Source organism: Chiroxiphia lanceolata, chromosome 2 (genome assembly GCF_009829145.1).
Source record: "Chiroxiphia lanceolata isolate bChiLan1 chromosome 2, bChiLan1.pri, whole genome shotgun sequence".
Classification (NCBI taxonomy): Eukaryota; Metazoa; Chordata; class Aves; order Passeriformes; family Pipridae; genus Chiroxiphia; species Chiroxiphia lanceolata.
In genome coordinates, this window is record NC_045638.1 from 103480352 (window position 1) to 103502767 (window position 22416).

At 39.1% G+C, this 22416-nt stretch overlaps 1 protein-coding gene across 2 annotated transcripts in view; it reads right to left on the reverse strand.

The window, feature by feature from the left end:
* BACH1 (BTB domain and CNC homolog 1) overlaps positions 1-19913 on the reverse strand; it is a 30679-nt gene extending 10766 nt beyond the window's left edge. The window contains exons 1-3 of one of the 2 annotated variants that reach the window (XM_032678682.1): positions 19808-19913; positions 5498-5795; positions 526-1917 (exon numbers count right to left, since the gene is read on the reverse strand). In XM_032678682.1, coding sequence (XP_032534573.1) covers positions 526-1917; positions 5498-5737 — 1632 coding nt within the window. In that variant the 5' untranslated portion in view covers positions 5738-5795; positions 19808-19913. Of the gene's footprint in view, positions 1-525; positions 1918-5497; positions 10537-19807 lie in introns of those variants that run through there. The other variant, XM_032678683.1, reaches the window with a different exon arrangement.
* Positions 19914-22416: the final 2503 nt, after the last annotated feature.

Sequence of the window (22416 nt, forward strand, 5' to 3'; positions counted from 1 at the left end):
CTCTCTGAAACTATCTTAAACATACAGCTATTGAAGCCAGCTTGAAAACTTAATTTTCATTTCGTAGTAAATCTGAAGTATCACTTCTCTCCTACCTTCTCCCTACAACTCAGAATACAACCAAGAAAACTGTTAAGTTTCTATAAAACAAAGGTTCCAGGAAGTTTAGTTTTCTTAAGCTAACTGCAGCAGATAAATCAAGGCACGGAGGTTCTTTTTTAGCTTTTTTTTCCTTCTAATATTCACAACCTTTTCTGATACAGCCGTTTGAGAAAAGTATCTTAAAAGATCTAATACATAAGCATCTAACACTTCAATATCCTACCAAAAATACTTGGTAAGTCTCCCTGAATTAGCAGTGACCTTTCATATAAACCTTTGAAGGTTAAAGTTTTAACTCCCAGACTTTTAAAACAAGCAGCCACAGGACAAAAAAACCCACAAAACCCACAAAAGACTCAAAATATTTTTGAATAGGGGGACTTAAAAGACAGGGAAGCAAAGGACACACCAGGATATTCTTACCTCACATTCTTGTTCTCTTGCTGAACAGGATTCACTGTCTCCCTCGGTATCAGTCTCTGAATCCTCTCCCAAACTTATCACATAATTATAGGGACACTGTTCTTGTTGTTGTCCCTGAACATAATCTCCACTGCTTATTTCAGAGCTATTGGAACATCCTTCAGTGCTAAGGTTGCTTATAAAGGGGCAGTTGACAGAATTCAGTGTTGTAAAAGTTCGTTGAGAGCAAGGTTCAGGGCTTTCACTGATCCTGATACCCAGCCACGGACATTCCGTTTTTTTCCCCGAATATACTGGCTCCAAGCACTCTTTGGGAACTGTAGGTGGTAAATGTATCTGACAGGCTTCTGTGCTGTAAACATCACTCCAGAACCCTTTTGCCAGATGCTCTGCTACCTCTCTCTCCACACTGCTTCGATCACCAGCTGATGTGATGTTAGTGGCTTCCCTAGTGTACAACTCGACCTTTGAGGATGTGTCACCTTGACTTTCAACTTTGTCATTCCCAGTTCCAGTACCTGATACGGTTTTGTCAGCTAAGACTGTGTTGTTTTGCATACTACTGAACTTCAAGTTACCATATTGCTCACAAGTATGTAAAATAGACACAGAATTGAGTACGTGAGATGCAGCAGAGTTTTGGGGAAAAGCAGCAAGATCCATTTTCTCTACAGGACATGACATATTCTGAGTCACAGAATCTCTCTTTGACTCCTCCTTTTTCTGAATGCATTCTTCCCCTTCTTCCATTTTTACCCAAGTCTCTTCACAGTTTGAGACCAGCTGTACAGGTACACACTCTTGAGCTTTTTGTATGCCATCATTATCAGATATTTCCTTATCAGGAAAAGTGGCAAATGGTGGCACCTGAATGTCTTTAATACTGGAATTGGACTCTGAAGTATGAACTTTGTCATTTCCAAAAGCCTTCTGGAATTTCCTATACTTTGGGCACTGGGAAGATAAGCTGGAAACCCTACCCCTTTCTAAATGTACAGGATCACAGTTTTGATTGGCATTATCTTGGAGAGCAGGCAATGATGTAGCATTTTCTTCATCTTTACAGAGCTTTGTGTCAGGAGTTTGACTATATTCCTTTTCCAAAAGTGCTTCTGCTTCATCCTTTATTTCCAGGTCTCCATCATCTGCATTGCTGGTTTTAGAGTTTGCTTTCTGACAACGCTGTGGGCAACACTTCTTCCTAGGACATTCCTGCTGATCCAACTTAAAGTCCAAAAATTTGAATTTGAGAAACTGAAAGCAAGACTCTTCAATGTTGCGTACACCCAAGAACTCCGCACATTTGCAAACTTCAGACACATTGTCTTTATTTAAAATAAGTTTAGCTGTATATGCAAACTGAAGCAAAGGATTAAATCCTTTAAGTGTTACCTATTAAAAAAGAAGGAAAATATTAGTATGGCCAATAAGGGTTTAAGCAGAGAAATACACAAACCTCTGTTGCCAGCAGGACAGACTGCAAGACTAAAGCAGCAGATTTGTTCTACAGAGAAAACCTGGCCAAACTCATTCTGAAGCAATTCTTCTGATACTGTTTTATCCTGCACATTTTGTGACAGTTATCTTCTTCACTGTGATCAATCTTTCAACAAAATGTTCTGGCAAAGCAGTACTAAGAAGTAAAAAATACTGCTGTACACTGAAACCCAGTAACTGGATTCCAGTAACTTCACAAAGATGCCTTTCAAAGCCAAGTTGCATATGAATTACTGTAGAATAAGATTATGCCACTGGTATTTAATTGTACCTTTTGAAGAGCAATTACCATTAATCACTCATGCATCACTGATATAAGAAAGTTCGAAAAAATGGAGTTTGACCACATATAATTATTTACTAATATAGCCATCAAATCCTTTCTTCCTCCCACACATTAAAAGAATTGCACCCAAAAACTGTACACCAAAACAAATTCTCAGTTTAAAGTCCCCTTGGAGCAGGTAACTTTGATTGAACCTTTCTATCTTCATAACAGTTGCCTAGCAGGGAAACCAGAGATAAACAAAAAACTGTGTCATCACAAATTGAACAAGATCTTCTACACATAAAAAAATACTAAAGAATCAAGTAGGAAGCTGCAAACAGATATTACAAATTACATGACACTTCTTTTAGCCTTTTTCTGAAAATGAAGGATAAAGCAGGATGTCTACTATTAATATTCAAACTAAAGCTCACATTCTGCTCCCCTCCTTTACTAAAATGAACAACATTTTATGCTAAATAAAGCGCTATATCAATGCATAAACTACACTGAATTCTTCTGCCACCAAAATAATTAACTTTATAAGCAATTTGATTTAGGAAGCAGTCTAGGGGTTGTTTCTTTGGTTTTTTAAGTGGTTGTTTGCTGTGGTTTTTTTAAAGAACAAAACACATGAAAGAAAGTTGAATAAATGTGCACAGAGACAGTTCATCAAAACTTTTCTAAACTACCTAAAGAATTCTTAAAATAGCATTTGAAATACGCTCTGGAGAGTAGTCTGGAGACACCACTACACGAATTCATCCTCAATAATGTGGGGAAGTAGAGTATAAAAGATGGTTTATCCATAAGCTCAGTGTAGTTAATAAATCATTAAAGTGGGTTTATGAACAAGTAGCATTCATAAGTGAAACTGAAGGTATTTTAAAACTGTACATTCTTTCTATTTAAGGTAGAAATACTACTAAAAACTGGAAGGATCACTCTCTTTTACACATTTCTAGCTAGCTATGCTCAAACAAGAGAGAATCCTAGAAAGACTTTGTCTGACTCATCTAGAAAAGCAACTCTTGCAGTAGCCATTTATTTAATTTGTATTTGGGATAAAAGTCTAATGCAGAGTAAAAACACTGACAGAAAAAAACAACACAGAGCTTATAGTAGTTAGTCTTTACAGTACAGTATATTTGAAGTACTTGAATTCAAAAAATATTTTTGTATCTGAGATTGTTGGCTGGTGTCATTTTAAACTTCAAATAATTTTGACAATTAAAAAGGTTAAAAAAAAAAAAATCACAAGTCAAACCATGTGATCAGTGTTTGTCTCAAACATGCAGCTTCACAAACTGACCTGTTTCAAAATATTTAGCAGTTCCCAGAAGAGAAGTTCAAGTTGCTGAGTCTTAAAATGCTTTTAACCAAGTGATCAGTTCGAGTTATTAAGAGGTCAGATTCACTGTTAAAATTTTTGCTAGTTGTTTCAGCAGATTCAGTTCTTACATCAGTAATGCTAAATACATTAGAAGTCCTCTTAAGTCTATACTACAGTAAATATCAGAATTATGTTTCTACATTTTCTGTACAAACTCTGGTCCCTTCTGACTCAGGGTTATTTCATGGTTTCATTGGCACACTGTTGCTTTGCACCAGAGATTATTTTTCCTCTCTCCAATTTTGATGTACATTTCTTATTCGTTCCCCAAATTTAATGTACATTTCTTGTTCTTCCAATATGCAATTTTTACATCATTCCCAAAAAGGGAAAAAATTCCCTCTTCAACATCAGAAATTTTTCACACCACTAATTTCCCTCTTTTATGCCAAATCAAGGCTTTGCATCCCACACCATCCTACTTCCCTTTCACATCAGCTTGCATCATTACCTTTCTTTTAACCTGAGAGACATTCAGGCTATCAACATATTAAATCACTAGAAAAAAAAAAAAAAACATAAGAAGAAACAAACACAGACACAGCAAGAAGGCTGTGTGAGTAAAAGTTGACATAGTGGTATTATGCTGTAACAATTTTATAACCAATTCATTGGTGAAGAGAGAATAACAAAGACCACAGAAACTCTTTAAAGAGAACACTTGACCTCTTCTAGTTTTCTGTGAAAACAGACAGAATCAGGCACAAACTCTTGTGCTCATCTCAGTATGTTACAAAGCCTATGCAGTAGCTACTGAAGTACAGCCTTTCTGAATACATCATTTCTGCCTTAACACTCAACTCACTCTTGCACATGAATTCTATAATGTCACTATAAATATTCACTGATGAGTACCTTTCCTCCAACTCTAATGATCTCAGTTGAGCTGAAAACAATCTGCATGTTATTGCACACTGTCCAAGCTAATTACCACCTCCCAGAAATCCATCTATTATTTAACAACCAACTTTTCTGATTACCACTCCCATTCGGCACAGCTGGAGCACTTGGGAGGTTCTTCACTTCTCATCTACAAGCACAGCACTTCATATTAAAATCCAGTTACTTGTCTCATGCCTCTTACAACTCAACTAAATAGCAACTACAATCATTAAATGTCTTGGATGCTCCAGATACATAACAATAAGTGTTCTTTCCAACGGATGTCAGGTTATGGCTCATTCCCATCGAATGCCTTTAAATTAAACCTAAGAATATGTATTTTAGGGGCATAACAAGTAATTGCAATACATTTTCTCAGTCCTTACACTAATAAGACACAGGCTGCTAATGATCAATGTGTAAAAAGGATGGGAAACTGAGCCAAAGAAAACTGTTAACAACAGTAAGCAGCCAGGAATATATGCACGGTTGTATTACTCAAACATACAAAACCAAATCTTAATGAAACCAATTCAAAGGTATTAGCATCTTAAGTTTTAATTTATTACTTTAAATAAATATTCTTTTTATATAGAAGAACTAGTTCTGCAATATCTCTTGACCATTTGAGCCCTGCTTTTTGGCAAACTTACATCCTCTGAAAGAGGTGCATAATTTTAAAAGTAGTATATACTTAATTGAAAAGATCTTCCCTATACATTTCCTGTGACAGCATTCAATTATCTGTGGTCTGGGACAAACACTCATCTGTCTAGCCTTTACCTCAACCAACAATAGCTTTACAACAAAATTCCTTCCCTTCAGTCCTTAAACCCTTTACCTTAACCTGTCAGTTAAACACCAGCCTACTGTAAAAGAAAAAACAGATCAGAAGCACTGGCAGGTAAAACGCAGAAGGGAGTGACACTTACCTCTTCTGGTAAAGTGATGATAAGATCAGCATCCACCTGGCCCACAATTCTTGAAAGGAAGTAACTGCTGCAAGCTGCAAGTACAGCTTTGTGAGCCCGAAATCGCTGATCTTCCACTAAAATTGTAACATCACAAAGAATATCTTGCTTTCTTTGATCATCAAGACTGAGGAGTACATTGGTACTGTGTACTGAAGATTCATATGCAAAAACCACACTGTTGTTCTCTCTTAGAGACATTCTGTATCACAAATGGTAGTGTAAGGCTCAGGGGAAAGCATGCTTCTGTGCTTCAAATCTGGGGGAACAAAAAGCCAAACTGTACACGTCAAAGTCACATCCAACAGGAACCTATCGATACTAAAATACAAGCAAGCTGTTAAACATGCAATGCCTGGTCTAATTCTTCCTCAGATTAGTACTCAGTACTTCATACATGTTCATACATAAATACATGCTTGTGACCATTTGAAGTACCCAAACTTTAATATGTACATCTTAACATTGGTTTTGTGGTCTCACAGACCAAAAAAGGGACTTCAGTGAGAAAAGAACAGTCCTTTCCTAGGCATGTGATTCAGAGTCATAAATTTACCATACCACCTAGCAATTATCTAAGCTTTCATTTTTAAGTAATCAGTATATTCTAACTTCAACAATATGAAAATGTAAAGAGAAATAAAACAGATACATTAAACCAAAATTTACTGAAACACTATGTGAGCTACTTCTGTTTACTGATTCACATAGTACAGACTAAAATATTTGTGTTCTGTCTTCTTTCAAAAGTATTTTGCCTGGTAAATGAACCAGGCATTGGTAAAACACTAATTTTCTCTCCAGTAGATTGGTGTTCTTGTTTTAAATTTAAATTTTCCACCTACCTTAATTCCCTAATGCAGCCTTCTTTTCCCCTCTTCTGCTCTTTATTATTTGTCATGTCTGTTACAAGTTAGCTTTCCTAATGAATCACTATGATTCAAATCACATGACAACGGAATCTCACCACTTTTGTGACAGACCAAAGTCCTCAAATAACAGTATTCATTGGATAATAAACAACAGTAAAAGTTATACAATATTTATAACTTTGAAATAAACTCATATATAACTGTCTCGAAGTTATTTCTGAACTTCCTAGTATTTGCAAAAAAAAAAAAAGAAGAGCTAGAGAGAAGGCAGCTCTGCTAGAGAGTGCAAAATCTGACAGCATTTCCAAGTCTGATTTTTACACTGCATCTCTCTTTCAATTGAGTCCTTCTTCCCGTTAAAAGGAAGGAAAAAAAGATTACTAAGAAGTGCCCTCACATCTAGAGCTTGATCAAGAAACCACAGTCAGATCTGGAACTATCCTGAAAGGAAAATATATTACTAATGAAAAAGTTTTACCTCAACAAACCAAACATTTAGATTACACTTCACTAGTCACCCCAGAGTTTCTGTAACTGAGCACAGCTGTGGAGACTCACTTCAGCTGACACGGGACTACCCCATCATCCTATTGCTCAACAGAGGTTGTAACCATCTGCCAGCTCCCAACAACAATAAAACTGTAACCAATGTAAATCCTCAGGTTCCAAATGTGGGAAACTTTCACAACATGGGGAAGGCGGAGGACATGGGCACATTTAAGTACACTGTGGAAAAAAACCCAAAACACTCAGACTGCCAGCTATGCTCCTGGTTACTCACTACTCAACCTATTTTCATGGTACACAGACATTTTTAGTGAACTTTGGAACAGAAAGAGGGAAGAAAAAGATCCATTTCCAATGGAAATAGTAACACTGTACCAGTTTGGATCCCAGTTAAAAAGTGTATAGCATCAGCATTACCTGCCCTTCCCATTTCCTTATGGAACACTGCATACTCCACTTCACCAACAAAATGTACAAATGTATTGTGAAAGTAAAAGTTGAGGAAAAAACCCCAGAAGTTACACAACTGTGAGCTTTCCCCATTGAAAAGTGGTAGGGGAAAGTCCTATATACCATACACTGTTAACCATAAAGGGCTTGTTTTTGGTAGGGAACAGTTTAAGTGTTTTCATATACTTTATAACAGGATTAGTTAACTTAGGAAATACTTAATTTCCAGTCAACTTAAATGTGATTAATTCCCCATGAAACTGCTATTCATGACATCCTATTCTTGCAAGAGCTTATGAGAAGTAAGCAGTGCAATATAAATGATATATTTCTAATTTGTTTGCTCCATAGCCATAACTTATCATATTCCTCAGATATTACAGCACGCACAGTTTAACAAACTCTGTATTTGTTACAAGAAGGTAAAAAAAACACAGCAAAAAGGAACAGAACAAAATGAAAAAGCTGAAGACTAAATCCACAGTAGTGGGCAACACACTGTTGGGAAATATTATAGATGAGGACATATTTTGGGTGAACACCTCGGCAAAACTCATGAGGGAGGTTACAGCTACAGACAAGCCTTTAAATGTCTTTTAAGAAAGAACTCTCAGACAGATAACACATGTATCATATATGCTGCTTTTGGTTTTTCCCTTATAATCAGTTCCAATATTCAATTCAGTTCATTACACTTCCATAGCATGGAAGGCTAAAAGGAATACTAGTTCCCTTCAGCAATGCATGCAGAGAACACTCAACCCTCCTTTTCACTTATCTTCACAAGGCACACACCATGTTTTCAAAACAGCTTGTGGAGTACTTGAAACACCGATAGAGAGCTTCCAATGTTGCAGCTGCCAAAAAAAAAAAACCCTAAAAAGCAGCTTTCAACAGTCAAACACCACCTTCTGTTACTTGAAAAGTGAATTAAATATTTAGTTTGAGCATAACTCAATTTAACACGTTACTCTGATAGAATGTTGTACTTCCTAATGTGAAGATTTCATCAGCCAAGTTACGTTCCTGCTATATTTAAACAGAATGAAAGGGTTTTTGAGGCATTCATAATATATAATGCAGCATTTAATAAGCATTTCAAATTTTAAACAAACCTTTAAAAAAGACCCAAAAAACCCCCACCTCTACACTACAATCAAACATGAAATTTCTCAGTCTTCTTTGTAAAATCTAATTACTGTCATACAAGACAAAAAGAAATCAAAAGGAAAAGAACCAGAAAACTGAAAGTGCTGGTGAAAACAAAAAGCATCAAACAGGAAAGGGAAAATGTAACCATTGTAAAAAGCTGTAACACTTAAGAGAAGTAACATTACTACATTTATGATAGTACCTGTCATGACAGCCAACTAGATTTTTCACAGCAGTGAGTACAAAATAACTTGCCTATAACTAAATTTTTTTATAGACATATCCACAACAACAATACTTACTGTTACACCAAAAAGTACATCTCTTTTGTAAGCTGTTTAATTTCTCTTCTACCCTAACTGTTCTTCTAGAACACTGAGAATTCTTAAAATCAGTTTTATCTATGGATGGATGGACAAAAGATGGGGAAAGGTATGAAGCAGAGAAAACAATTCAATAATGCTTTTTAAAGAAGTTTTATAAAACTTAAAAGCTCATGCTGCAACTGTCCTGTAAGGACAGGCCCTTCTGGGCTTTTTTGTCCATTTTACATTATTTAATTTTCTATAAATATTATTTATCAGATTTTTTTCCACTCTCAGATAATTCATATGTAAACAGCAACAAATTACTAAGGAAAACTGACACTATGAATAAGACTAATTATTTCCTTGTAAACCAGCCTAAAACTCCTCTTCTATCATACTATTTTTATTTTAAAAATAACATTTAAGTAAAGAAAACTAAGAGTAGGTACAAATAACTTGTAAAAGTATTCCAAAATTCAGCAGATAACTACACATCTAAATCACTCTTCACTAAGTGAGTGTCAACAACCACATGATTGAATGCAAAAGATTCTAAAAAACCCCCCAAACGTGCAAGAATATTCATTAAGATATTTGTTACAGCCATTACCATCAAAAATATGGGAAGCCCAAAAAGATCTTCCAAAACTTAAAACAGTCCTTACAGTAGAGGTTGAAAGGATTAGAGAAGAAACAACGTGAAAGCTCACTAACTACAAATAATCCTCAGTTAATGGAAGAAAACTAGTACTGTGAGTACAAGAGCATTCCTCAAATTCCTCTCACCTGAAACTCTGCACACCTAATAACCTCATACTCTTGAGAAGAGGCACAGAAATGAAAAAAAAAAAAAAAGTGAACATAAACAAACACAAGCTGGTATAAAAACCACATAAACACTTGCAATTCAATCAATCAACACAACCAAGCATGCTAAGATGAAGTTTCCATTCTTTATCAGGCAGTGATTTTGAGATAAATAACATTTTGCCTAAGGACATTCATTCATGACACCTTCAAGTACTGGCTACAAAACTTTATTCTGCTTTACTAAAGAGAAGTAACTCAATTTTTTTTCTCTGTACTAGCATACAATTGTGGAAACTATGCCCAACAGTTCCTGTAAAATTACTGCATCTTCAGTAAATGTAGACATCTCCACATCCAATTGACTAGATATATACATAGTTATTTTTAAAGACCATATAAAATACTTAATGAAAATCAGTACTGCAAACACATTTAAAAAAAGAATACAGATTTGCTTAGGTACACAGTATAGAGACCAGAGCAAGAAGCCTATCAAGACTCATTGTCAAACACAGATCTCATCCAAGGCTCATTTTTCTCATGCCTTTAAAGAAAAAAAAAAAAGAACTATATATTCCAAAGATGATAATCAGGTAAAGCCAAAAAAACCCCGTAGTTGCTACATTACAGAAGAAACATAGTAACAAAAGAGGTAACACTGTTGAGGAATATGGCTAGTGCAGGTAGAGTGTAAGAGCAGGAACACAGTACCAGGACAGTACTCAGAGTGGTGTATTTCTCATCCACACACATATAAATCTGGCACAAGGTAGATAAACTTCCATGCTCAGCAGTACCACTGCACCCAACATCCTGTGGTCAGAAAGCGTTCTGCGATTGCTGAAGGAAGCCGTAAAGCATCAAGTTGTCACCAAAGCTGACAAAGGCACACAGAGAAACCAGCTTACCTGCAAAAACAACTGCCTGATGTTTAAATATCGTGTCTTACCCCAATAAGACCTAGAATCCAATCAGAGAATGCAAACAGTGCAGGCTATCTGTGGTGAGTTACCAGTGGCGCCATGGTGTTGGTTTTTTTGGTGTTGAATTATGCTAAAACCAGCCTGGTTCACCAAACTCCAAACACACATCCTGCTTTTTGTAGTTGGATGTGACAGATAAGCTGGTAGCTGGCCTGTCAACTTGTGCCTAGCAATCAGTCACTTTATACTACAAAAGTCCAGTCCCCTTTCCTACAGTCAGGTTCTTCTTACTTTACACCCTTCTTGGGGTGCATGTGTGGAGATTCCTCCCTTGAGTGGGGATGCCCTCCAAAGATACTCTTCAAGGCTGAGCAAAAGAGATCTCCCCTCAAGCACTGGTATGGGTAGGTTACATAAAATCTCTACTTAACAGTTATTTCTTTTTGTTAGCTTTAATATTATTGCTTTAATATAGTCCACTATCTTATATCACACTACTAGTAGTTTTAGCATTTATATCATGTAGTAAAAAATTCTGATTAAGATCTTTTGTCTGATCATTTGTAATAATAAATGATTCATTTTATATAAATATTCTCATTTTGCCAAACATTAAAACCTGTAGGACAAAAGTGGTTCAATCACACCTCTGTAATTCCTTAAATTTAAACATTTGACACAAATCTGTGGCTGATTAGATTCAACCACACTTAGACTCCTCTCTGAGGAGAAGTTCAGAAAGCAAAGGAGTCCTTTCTGCAACTCATGACTCAACAGCAGGGTTTTTTTTAATAAATTTTGCCTAAGCCTTCCACTCCCACCCAAGACAAACTGGTGAAGTCAGCAGGATGGCAAATTTTGAGAAGCAGACAAAAAGCTTAACAAAATTTTTACGGAGGCACAACATTGCTGAAAAAAAAATAATCAGGGACCTGGCAAAAGAAAAAAAAAAACCTGGTAAGGGAAAAGGTTTCACAACTGAATTGCCAGAGAGCTGAAGCTGTAGAGAAAGGAGATAAGCTAATTCAATCTTTGTTTAATTTGGCTAAATCTTTGGCTGAAAACTTGAGAAACCCGTTCAACAGGTTGTCTCTTAAATTCAGACAATTACATACTCCTGGAAAGTTCTGTACTGTATTTCACAAAAAATGCTATATACTTTTGAATAGCATATATAAATACAGAAATCATGTATTATATAAATAACACATAAATTTTTATATGATATAGTAAAGTCACAATAATAGAACCAGTAAAAGCTTTTTACAATCAGTCTTCCTAGTAAACCACTCCAGAAAAATCCGAATTTGACATAGTACCATTTTCTCAAGTATTTAATGCAGAGAAGTAACCTTCACTACAGAAAGGACAGCAAAACACACAACCTATGGATACTGACAGAGTGCTCAATATGAGCATTTGCTTTTTTTTTTGTGCCATTGAGCCCAAACTTCACAATCTGCCATCATGAGTAAGTCCTGGTTGAAAATAGCTGATAACAAACAGAAATCCCATTCAAAGGGGAAAGTTATACAGCTAACAAGAAGCAACAGCAATGAGATGCAGTTGTTAAGACAAAATTCAAAACACTAGAACAATAAAGCAACTGTAATATTATTAGTCAAAATAGCATTAACTCAAACATTAACACCAGCAACAACTATCCCAAATTATTGTCACTTATCCAGATGTCCACTGGACAACCACCAAAGAATTCCAGCTTTGCTTTGGAGAATTTCTAAAACATGAATGCTTTGTTTAAAGTATTTTATTAATAATTAACGCCAAACATACAAGATCATAAAAATCAATCTAAATACATAAGGCATACTATTAATTAACTGCATTGAATAATAGTAAGAACTTCTTTAAACTTTGAATGAAGACTTAGACAGAATATCTTGTATTTTGCATCAATGTTAGGAAATCTCCCAAAATGCCATATAGTTTACAACTAAGCATTCTGCTAACTTAGAAAATGAGTCAGGTAACATCAATTCTGTATGCTTACAGCTGGTTTATTGGATACTTGCATCACTGTTTCTGAACAAAGACCATAAAAGTAAAAGCTGAAGGTGCTCCTGCCTGCCTATAACAGCTGCCAGGACCTTTACCACAGAATAACATACATTAATTCAGCTAACAGAGGTAAATTCAGAATCCTCAAACACCACAAAAACAAAAGGTTGAGATTTCAGCATACAAAGGGGTATGACTTATATCTAAGGAGAGTGTTTTGAACACTGGTTCAGCTGACGCTGGAATTATCTGCATTAGAAGAAAATTCACAACTAAAAAAAAATGAATGAGTCACAGAAATGAGCTCCATGAGCTCTGAGACTCTAAGGCAAACAGTCAAAGAATAATAAAATGGCCCTTAAAACCGGATACAGATTTGAGAGTGCAATTTGCTGCCCCTTCTGCTTCTATTTACATTATGATACCTGTGATTTGTGTACAGTTTTACCAAAATGCTTTTTGAACATTCTGAGTTTGAATGTTTCAAGTGTCCTTAAAAATACGAAATCAGAACACAGAAACCCATGGAAATCAATAATGGTCATGCCTCTATTACTTTGAAGGCTTACACTTTTAGGAAAAACATAGCTGACTATAACTTACAGTCTTAACACTTGGCGCTAAATCCAAGGACCTGGAAAAGAAAATCCAGCATCTAATGGTCACCAAGATACAATGGGAACCCCAAATTCAGAAGCAGCATTCATCCCTACATTTGGTCCCCATACTTCAAAGTTTGTCTTCCAAATCTTTTTTTCCCCTCCAAACTACAGGTTTTTGGAGACAGCAGATGGAAGAGCAGCGTAGACTGGAGAAGGTTTTGATACAGAAATTGTTTGATCCTCTTCCTCTCCTCCTGGAAAGCTGAGAACCAGCCACTGCAGGAAGCTGAGCAGAGCTGGATCTGCCATCCAGCAGGACCTCACTGTGCCTCTGTGACCAGGACCAGTAATTTCCTCATCATCAGATGAACTTTGAAGAAAGGAGTCATCCTAACGCACCCTGATTCAACCAAGTCTAGCATCCAAACCTAACAACTGCCTTTCAAAGACTCACTGTCAAATAAAACACCTTGTCACCATCAACAGTTAACATGCCTAAGAGCAAGTAGGGCAATAAACCAGGAAAAAAAAAATTGACCTGTGGTCCTTCTGTCTTAAGCTCCACTAAGACAGCCATGGTACTAGCAAGAACCAAGCAAAACCATATCAGCTACAGGAGTTACATCCTGTGAGGTCACTGCTTTCTCTTAAAGAGCAACAGCCTCTTATTTTCCATCAACAAATAAATCCTTTTCCGATATTCCTATAAAGAAGAGCTAACCTTTAATTCCTACACTCCTATATCAATTGTGCAGCCCTACTAAGCAAATCAACTCAGTCTACACACATTTGGGTTTTTTTTTTTGATCTTCACCCACCATAAACTTCCTGTATGAGATCCAGCCAAAAGTGACCCAAATTACTGAAAATGTAAACAAAACCCTGTTCCTTAGTCTTTATTTAGTGAACAAGCATCCACTAACGCCACACTGGATATCAATCCTCTGTAGCAAGCACAGTCACAATGACACATCACAATGTCACTTGTACACAGGTAAAGTTCTGAAATAAGAGAGAGCACAGTGCAAAGCTCCCCTTTGTAGTAGCTGCAGAATGCAGGCAGGACACTCTTTGGCTGTCACTGCTATCTGAGCTGGCTGAACTTGGATATCCGGATGTAAATTCAGTTGTGCTCACTATCATGATAAAACTAGCAAGATTAATTTATCACCTAGCAAACAATAAAGGTCTGTTCAGTTATCACCATGCTTATAATGCATCTGTATTCTTGGAACACTTTAAATTCTTGAATAGTTGGAAAAGAGACAATTGGAGATCCCCAAAAATATAGCTTGGAGAAAACACCCTCGTTGCTATCCCTAACTCTTACACTGATCTATTGAGTTGTAGCATGTCACTCATGTCTCTCAATTCTCTTATGGTTGACACATTTACTTTAGCCTACAAAAAAATTTCTGTCATCCACAGATGTGAAGTCCAAAGGGACAACTATCATTTAGATGGTCTGTCACAAGACAGTTTAGATAAGAGACAGTTTATTCAAAATACACTGCAAAGGCTTTTTTTTCTAAAGTTTTATCTCTCTGTCCTTGCCCCCAGCTCTCTCTCCTTTTAAGGAAATAGTTACATTACAGACAAAAGCCTACAGCAGTTAGTAGCTGCTGATTCACATTATGCTGACAAAGAATGAACAAGCGTTTTAGTGTTCATGTTCATTGCTTCTTCATCTTTAGTTCAAAAAGACTGTAATAGAAAAAAAGTGATAAAAAAGCAAAAACTAAGCTTTGCTGCCCAGAGAGCAATGCTTTCTCTTTCAGAAAAAAGTACATTTAATCTTCAGATATTAGCACACTCATAATTCTAAATTGTATTCTTTATTTATCATCCAGTCTAACACCTGGATGATATTGCTCACAGTTTAATTACACAAATGAGCCTTTCAAAAATTACCAGGTTGTATTTTTGTAACATAATTCTTACCATAGTATTTGGACTCTTGTCAAGTCACAAGCTAGTATAAAAAAGAATCACAGGAAGTCTGGCAAATTTAAAGTCTTCTCTGAGAGTCTTAATTTGTTTTCCAGGTTTTAAGCCCGAACATACACTTTTTTAAAAAAATATTTGCAAGCTGTATGAGAACTCGGGACGTGGGAGGGACTTGGGGGGGCTGGAACCTGAGCATACAAGACTCCAGAAGCTGTGACTTTAAACGGGGAAAAAAAAAATTGATACCATGTAACAACAGATTTCCCACAGAACAGAAGTCTGAAAAGTTTCCCTCAGAGGATGACACAAAGTAGTCCACATCAAAGTAAAAATAAACAGAAATTACTACTTTGCAGTTTACCATTATTTTAGACAACTAATAGTTTAATTTTTGGATCAGGGCTGAAAATCATGGTGTGGGATTTGGTTTGTTCACTGCTAGAAAATGAAAAAGGCATGAGGGGATTTCAGAGACTCCTTTGCAGCAAAATTCCAGTACTTACAGCCCTTACAGTATTCAAGTTACTCTGCAAAGATAACAACAATGCTCCGACTTCAGAAAGACCTTTAAAAAAACCCCAAAGCACTTAACAACAACAAAAATAACCACAAACATAACACTCAAAAAAATAAGTAAAAACTGGTTTTATTTTTTCTTAAATAAGAACTAGGTTAGATAAAAAAATATTCACTTAGGATGAGAAAAGCATGCACAACTAAAATCTACTGTCAACTCCTGCCTTTACTCAGAGGACAAACACCTTTGCATTTAGAGCTACATATTCTACTCTTTGTCACAGTTAAACAAACCACACAAATTATCTTGATTTAATAACTGTCACAAGCCTTTACAAGTTATGTACGTCAAAATATTTATGATGAATACTGAATTAACCATCTGTGGTTCTAACGTATTTTACTCTAACTTAGAAGGACACAAGAAAGAACCTGTGAAAACTGAGAAGCAGTTATACTGGCAAATCAAAGAAAATATGGTTTGGAAATTATATTTAGAATCTCGTTTCTGGTATTATCTGTTTAACTCTGATTTGTTTCCACAACTGCCCTTCACAATATGTGAAACTGAAAAAAAGCCTGCAGATATTTTAGACATAAATCAGAAAGAACTTCAGAAACATTTCTATGAAAACAGAACAGCACAGATTCATCAGAACTGACAGTATTTATACAACAATAAAGAAAACAAAAAATGTGCAGAAAACCAGACTTCAAATGGTAAGGCTAGTAAAGGTCTCTGCCAAATCACATAAAGCTGTGTTTCAGTCTTCCCATCATTTCCTATCTGACACACAATGTCAAGAGACATGGTCATACAAGCTGAGCTGTGAATAAGCATTTTTGGGATGGTACCACATTAAAATACTGATATCCAAAATCTGGGGTGCCAAACTCTGAAGGATGTGGATCTTCTGGAGCGAGTCCAGAGGAGGCCATGAAGATGCTCTGAGGGTTGAAGCCCCTGTGCTATGGAGACAGGCTGAGAGAGCTGTTGTTCAGCCTGGAGAAGAGAAGACCCCAGAGTGAGCCTAAAGGGGCTCCAAGAGAGCTGGAGAAGAACCTAAGACAAGGGCATAGAGTGACAGGACACAGAGCAATGCTTCCCACTGACAGAGGGGAGGGTCAGCTATTAGGAGGAAATTCTTTCCTGTGAGGGTGGTGAGGCCTTGGCACAGGTTGCCCAGAGAAGCTGTGGCTGCCCCACCACTGGAAGTGTCCAAGGCCAGGTTGGACGAGGCTTAAAGCAACCTGGTCTAGTGGAAGGTGTCCTTACCTATGGCAGGGAGTTGGAACCAGGTAATCTTTAAGGTCCCTTCCAACCCAAACCACTCTAGGATTTTGTGATTCAATGACCTTAAAAGAAATGTAAACAGGGAGTGCAAATGGCATATACTTACTTATCAAAGTATTTGACAATGGGCCAAGACTGGAATCCAAACACCTACAAACATTACGCTGACAGTTCAAACCAAGTCATTCACAAACAAAATATCTCAACACCATTCTAAAGATTAATTGACTATTCTTTAAGACACAGGCTCACATTTAAAGACATTTTGAGTTACTGATACCCTAGGCTACACCTCTTCCACTCTCCAACATATGCCTAATGATTAAACTCAATTTACATGTATTTCACCAGTGCTTCTAAAGTCAATTTATCCCTCATAGCACACTTCCCCCTTTTTAAAGCTTCAGTAGCTGATTGGTCAGTTGAGCCTTATCCTAACCAGCTAACTCACATTTATACAAAATACAAAGTTTTCCCTTTGTATTACTTAACAACACCAAAACTGCCTTCCACCCTTAAAAGGGCATTAACTGAAAAGCACTGCACATGGAGACGGAGTGACTTTTGTGATATAGCCTATGATTTGTTACAGCAAAGTAAGCCTTTCTATTGCTTTTTTTCCCCTCTCCAGACTGCTTATCTCTGAACTAGAGGTGGGGGCAGGGAAAGCTGCAGGTGGGTCCTCACACCTTATCCCCACTGTGGTCATACTAGGTTGAATTAATACAACTTAATGATTGTTTCAGCAGTTAATTTTGGCTCACTCAAGGTTTTGCTCCTACCCACATTTGCATCAGATAACACGGTATCTACGTTTAACCGTGGATAGCATATAAACAGGACTTACATTATAAATACCACAAAGGTTTTTCCTACCCCCCATGAAACTTTCAGCGTTCGAATTCTAGGGGACAATTAAAATGCCAGCACTCAGACACAAATATGAACCCTCTGACTGATCTAACACTCCTTTCCCCCACACACACACCAGCATGCTCAGTGCAGGGAGAAAGACAACTATGATTAAAAGGAAATTTAGAAAGAATTCGCATAACCACTCTGATTATCAAGACTTGGAAGGTGGGGACGACATGACAAGGAGACTTGTTCAGCTATGTTTCCCTAAACCATAGGGCAGAGTTATGTGGGACTCGTGCAACTCATGTGCAAAGACATGTTTATTCTACACCTAACAAGAGTGCCACCTGATCCAAAGAATCAGGTAAGGGTACGGGTTTTAATACTAGACCATTCTCATCTAAACATGACTTTATTACTCTTCAAAATATCCTTTGCGTAAGAATTTTAGAACCTATTAAAAGCAAGTAAACACTTAACACACTAAGATCTTGCATATTATTGCACACAAACCACTCAGAGATACAGCTGATGGAAGTTAAACCTCCACATTAGCACTTGAGTTAGAATCAGGAGTGTGCTAATGAAGCAAACTTCCCACACACCCCACTTACTATGCTTTTGTTCACTTCACGAGGCACACCCAGATAATAAGAGTAAATTCTTTTTTAGACTAAATTGGGAAATGTACTCTAGATGTTTTAGAGAATTTCAAATCCCAAGGTATTCAGCAGTCACCATGAAGGAAGCCCTTCTGAAAAATAACTGAAGTGGATATTCTGTTTTCAGCAACAACTGTTTCTCTCCGCAAATCTGCCTATTTTGGGCCTCATTGCTTGCTAGGGTACACACAGGCTTACTCGCCTGTGTTAGGTCATCCAAGAGTAATTATGCCATTTAAGTCACCTTTAAAGTTAAACTCATATTACAATTCATATTTGGTTTACTTTACATGCTTTAATTCAGACTCCTCATGTTGACAGGAATATACTCCTTCATTTTCTTTGCAGTGCAGTATAATACTCGAAATTGGACTCTGTACACTAGAGCATTCAGAGTGCTGCATAATCTTAATTTACAGTGTTTCTGGATTGCAATTATTCCATTACTACAGCCAATGTTTCTCACACACAGAAAAACCGCCTTCCTAAAGCGCCTCAAATTAACGTGTCTGTCAAAAAATACTGTACATACAGTTATCTTTACTGCTAGAACATTTTCTCTGTCCTTTTTTAATCCAACAAGCATTTGGAGAACCGAGTTGTATACGAAATTGGGTTTACTGTTATACTGTCATACCAAAACGGATAAATATAATACGACAGAAAAGCAAGTGACAGTTCTGTTACAGAAAAGCAGGTGATGGTTGTTTTGTGATTACTACATTTTCACCGTGCCCCAAAACATGCCAAGTATCTCACCGCACAGAACAAGACGGACAGGATTTGTATCCCGTTGTTTACGGTCTAAAATAAACCTTCCCCGGCTCCAACGAAGGGAAACAAACACCAAACACTCCAGCTGCACGTTTCACCCAGGCAGAGCGGGGTTCCCGCCGGATTCCCAGCGGGGCTCAATTGCCCCTTTCGAACAGTGCCAGGGAACGCGGCGTGGGAGAGTCACGCCTGTGTCACCGGGGCACAAGGGCACCCGCGGAAACCAGGGACGAGTAACGACCGGGCGCAGGCCTCGGGCGAAGGGGGGCAATACCCGCAGGAGGGACAGCCAGCGCTGACAGGGCGCCTCCGCCGCCGCCAAGGGCGAGACCCCCCGGCCCCACGCGGGCCCGGCCGCGGCGGGACGGGTGGCAGAGTGTGTGTTGGCGGAGGGGAGGGGAAAGGGGCCGCATGACCGACACCGCCCCCGCGTCGTGAGCGCGGCCTGACCCTCCTCGCCGCTCCCCGCGCCCGGGCGGCGCTGCCTTCGCCCCACACCGCCAACCCCTCCACGGGTACCGGCCGCGCGCGCGCGCGCCCTCCCGGCGACGGCCGGTTCGGTCCGGCCGGGCTTTACCTCGGTGCCTGCCGCCGCGGGCCGGGGGACAGCGCCGTCGCTGCCTCGCCCCCTTCCTCCTCGCCCCGCCGCCGCTGCCCGCGCTCCGCCGCTCCCGGCACGGGCACGGCCCGACTGCGGCGCGCGCCGTCAGGTGACTGCCCGCGGGCACCGCCCGCCGCCCCCCCGCGCGCGCACGCCCCGCCCGCTGATTGGGCGCGGCGCTGCCCGCCGACGCGCAGCCGCCCACACCGCCGCGTGCTGCGCATGCGCGCCGCCGGGCGCCGCCAGCCGGGTCAGCGTTGGGTCCGTCCCCCCCCTCCTGCTCGGCAGCGGCCTCCCTACCTCTCCTTCTCTGCCTCTTTCTTCCTCTTTCTCTCCTACCCCTTTTCCCCCTTCTCCCTCTTCCTCTCTCCACTCCCCTCTCCCTCTTTCCTGCCTCCGTCCCTCCCTTCCTCCCTGCTGTTGGCTTGGGCGCTTAGCGGGCTGTTAAATTCCGTGTACCTTTTTATTCGAGGACACCAGTGAAGGCAGCCTTCTCCAGAAGCTCCTGAATAAAACATTAATGATGGCAAAAGGTGCCAAGAATACTGATGGGAATTTCATTGTTATGACATTTTAACCAAGTTTAACAGTATCATAGAATCATAGAATCAGCTGGGTTGGAAGGGACTTCAGAGATCCTGAAGTCCACTACCGCTGCAGTTACTAGACCATGGCACTAAGTGCCACATCCAGTCTCTTTAAAAACCTCCAGGGACGGAGAATCCGCTACTTCCCTGGGCAGCCCATTCCAATGTCTGACCACCCTCTCTGTAAAGAAATTCTTTCTAATATCTAACCTAAACCTCCCCCAGCACAACTTGAGACCATGCCCTCTTGTCTTGCTGATAGTTGCCTGGGAAAAGAGATCAACTCCCACCTGGCTACAACCTCCTTTCAGGTAGTTGTAGGGAGTGAGGAGGTCTCCCCTGAGCCTCCTCTTCTCCAGGCTGAACAGCCCCAGCTCCCTCAGTCTCTCCTCATAGGACCTGTGCTTGAGTCCCTTCACCAGCCTAGTTGCCCTCCTCTGGACCTGCTCCAGCACCTCATTTGAGTGATTCCTTTCATGCCTTGTAAAATAAAGCAAGAAGAATCATACAATCTGTTTTACACCGTATTTAAGTGTCACGTAAGTTTTTCCAGCTGTTTCTGCACTAGGCTTTCAGTTCTGGCAGAGGCTAACACCGTGTGAGGAGTGGCTGAGGGCACTTGGTCTGTTCAGCTGGAGAAGAAGAGGCTGAGAGACCTCATTCCAGTTACAACTTCCTCATGAGGGGATGAGGAGGGGTAGGCACTGATCTCTGCTCTGTGGTGACCAGTGACAGAACCCAAGGGAATGGCCTGAAGTTGTGTCAGAGGAGGTTTAGGTTGGTTATCAAAAAAAGGTTCTTCCCTCAGAAAGTGATTGGGCACTGGAACAGGCTCCCCAGGGAAGGGATCACAGCACCAAGCCTGACAGAGCTCAAGAAGTGTTTGGACAACACTCTCAGGCACATGGTGTGACTCTTGGAGATGGTCCTGTGCAGGGCCAGGAGTTGGGCTCGATGATCCTTGCGGGTCCCTTCCAACTTGGCGTATTCTGTAATACAGATTTTCCTTCAATGTCTGTTTGATAACTAATTAAGAAGGCAGCACTTAATTATTTCTAGTTATTAGTTGGTCAATATATTCACCAGTGTGAACAGAGTTACCTTACAAAATAACATAAGCAATTTGTTGGAAATTGAATTTAAGGACAGCTGTTAGATGTGAGTGAAATCACAGCAAAATGGCTTGCTTCTCACTCATAGTCAGTCTGAAGAACTGCATGAGTACTTTCCTCATTGAAATGAGACACAACTGGAGGAGGAAAAATAAAAGAGATTTGAGTACTACCAGTACTTAAGGTAGTCTGAATCTAAATTTCTACAGCTGCTGTTTATGATTTCTATGAGTTGTTATGCTCTTACACATGTTGGGAATTCCTAATCCCCTTCACATGTGAAGTGGGCAGCTTTAAGACAACTGTTTAGATGGTAAAAATTGAGTTGCAGAAGTACAAGATGTTTGCAATGTTTAAGCATAAGCAGAAAATGTAAAATGTCTACCACTAGACTAAAATTTGAGGGTTTGGGGGTTTTGTTTGTGGTCTTACACCAAAGATTTTTGTGGAGAAGAGAGTGGAACAGAAGAGAGAAGAAACAGATCAAGACAAAAAGTAGTAAATCAAAGCAAAAGGAGTTATGACTTTGGCTGGAAGATTGACTATCAAATCTTGGGCTTCCCCCACCAAGAAGGGATCTTCATGTCCTGTTCGGGATCCTAGGGATGATGGCAATGCTTACTTCCCACACAATAGTGAGTGAAATTACAGCAAAACAGCTTGCTTCTCACTCACAGTCAGTCTGAAGAACTGCATGAGTACTTTCCTCATTGAAATTAGACACAACTGGAGGAGGAAAAATAAAAAAGTTAGCCCATTTTTTTCCTAAAAGGAGAAGTAAAACCAGCGAAAATGAGATCTGGAAATTTAAGCTGAGAATCAAGGAAGTACATCTTCTTGCAGATTAATAATAAAGCTTTAAAGATAAAACAATATGAAAACTGAG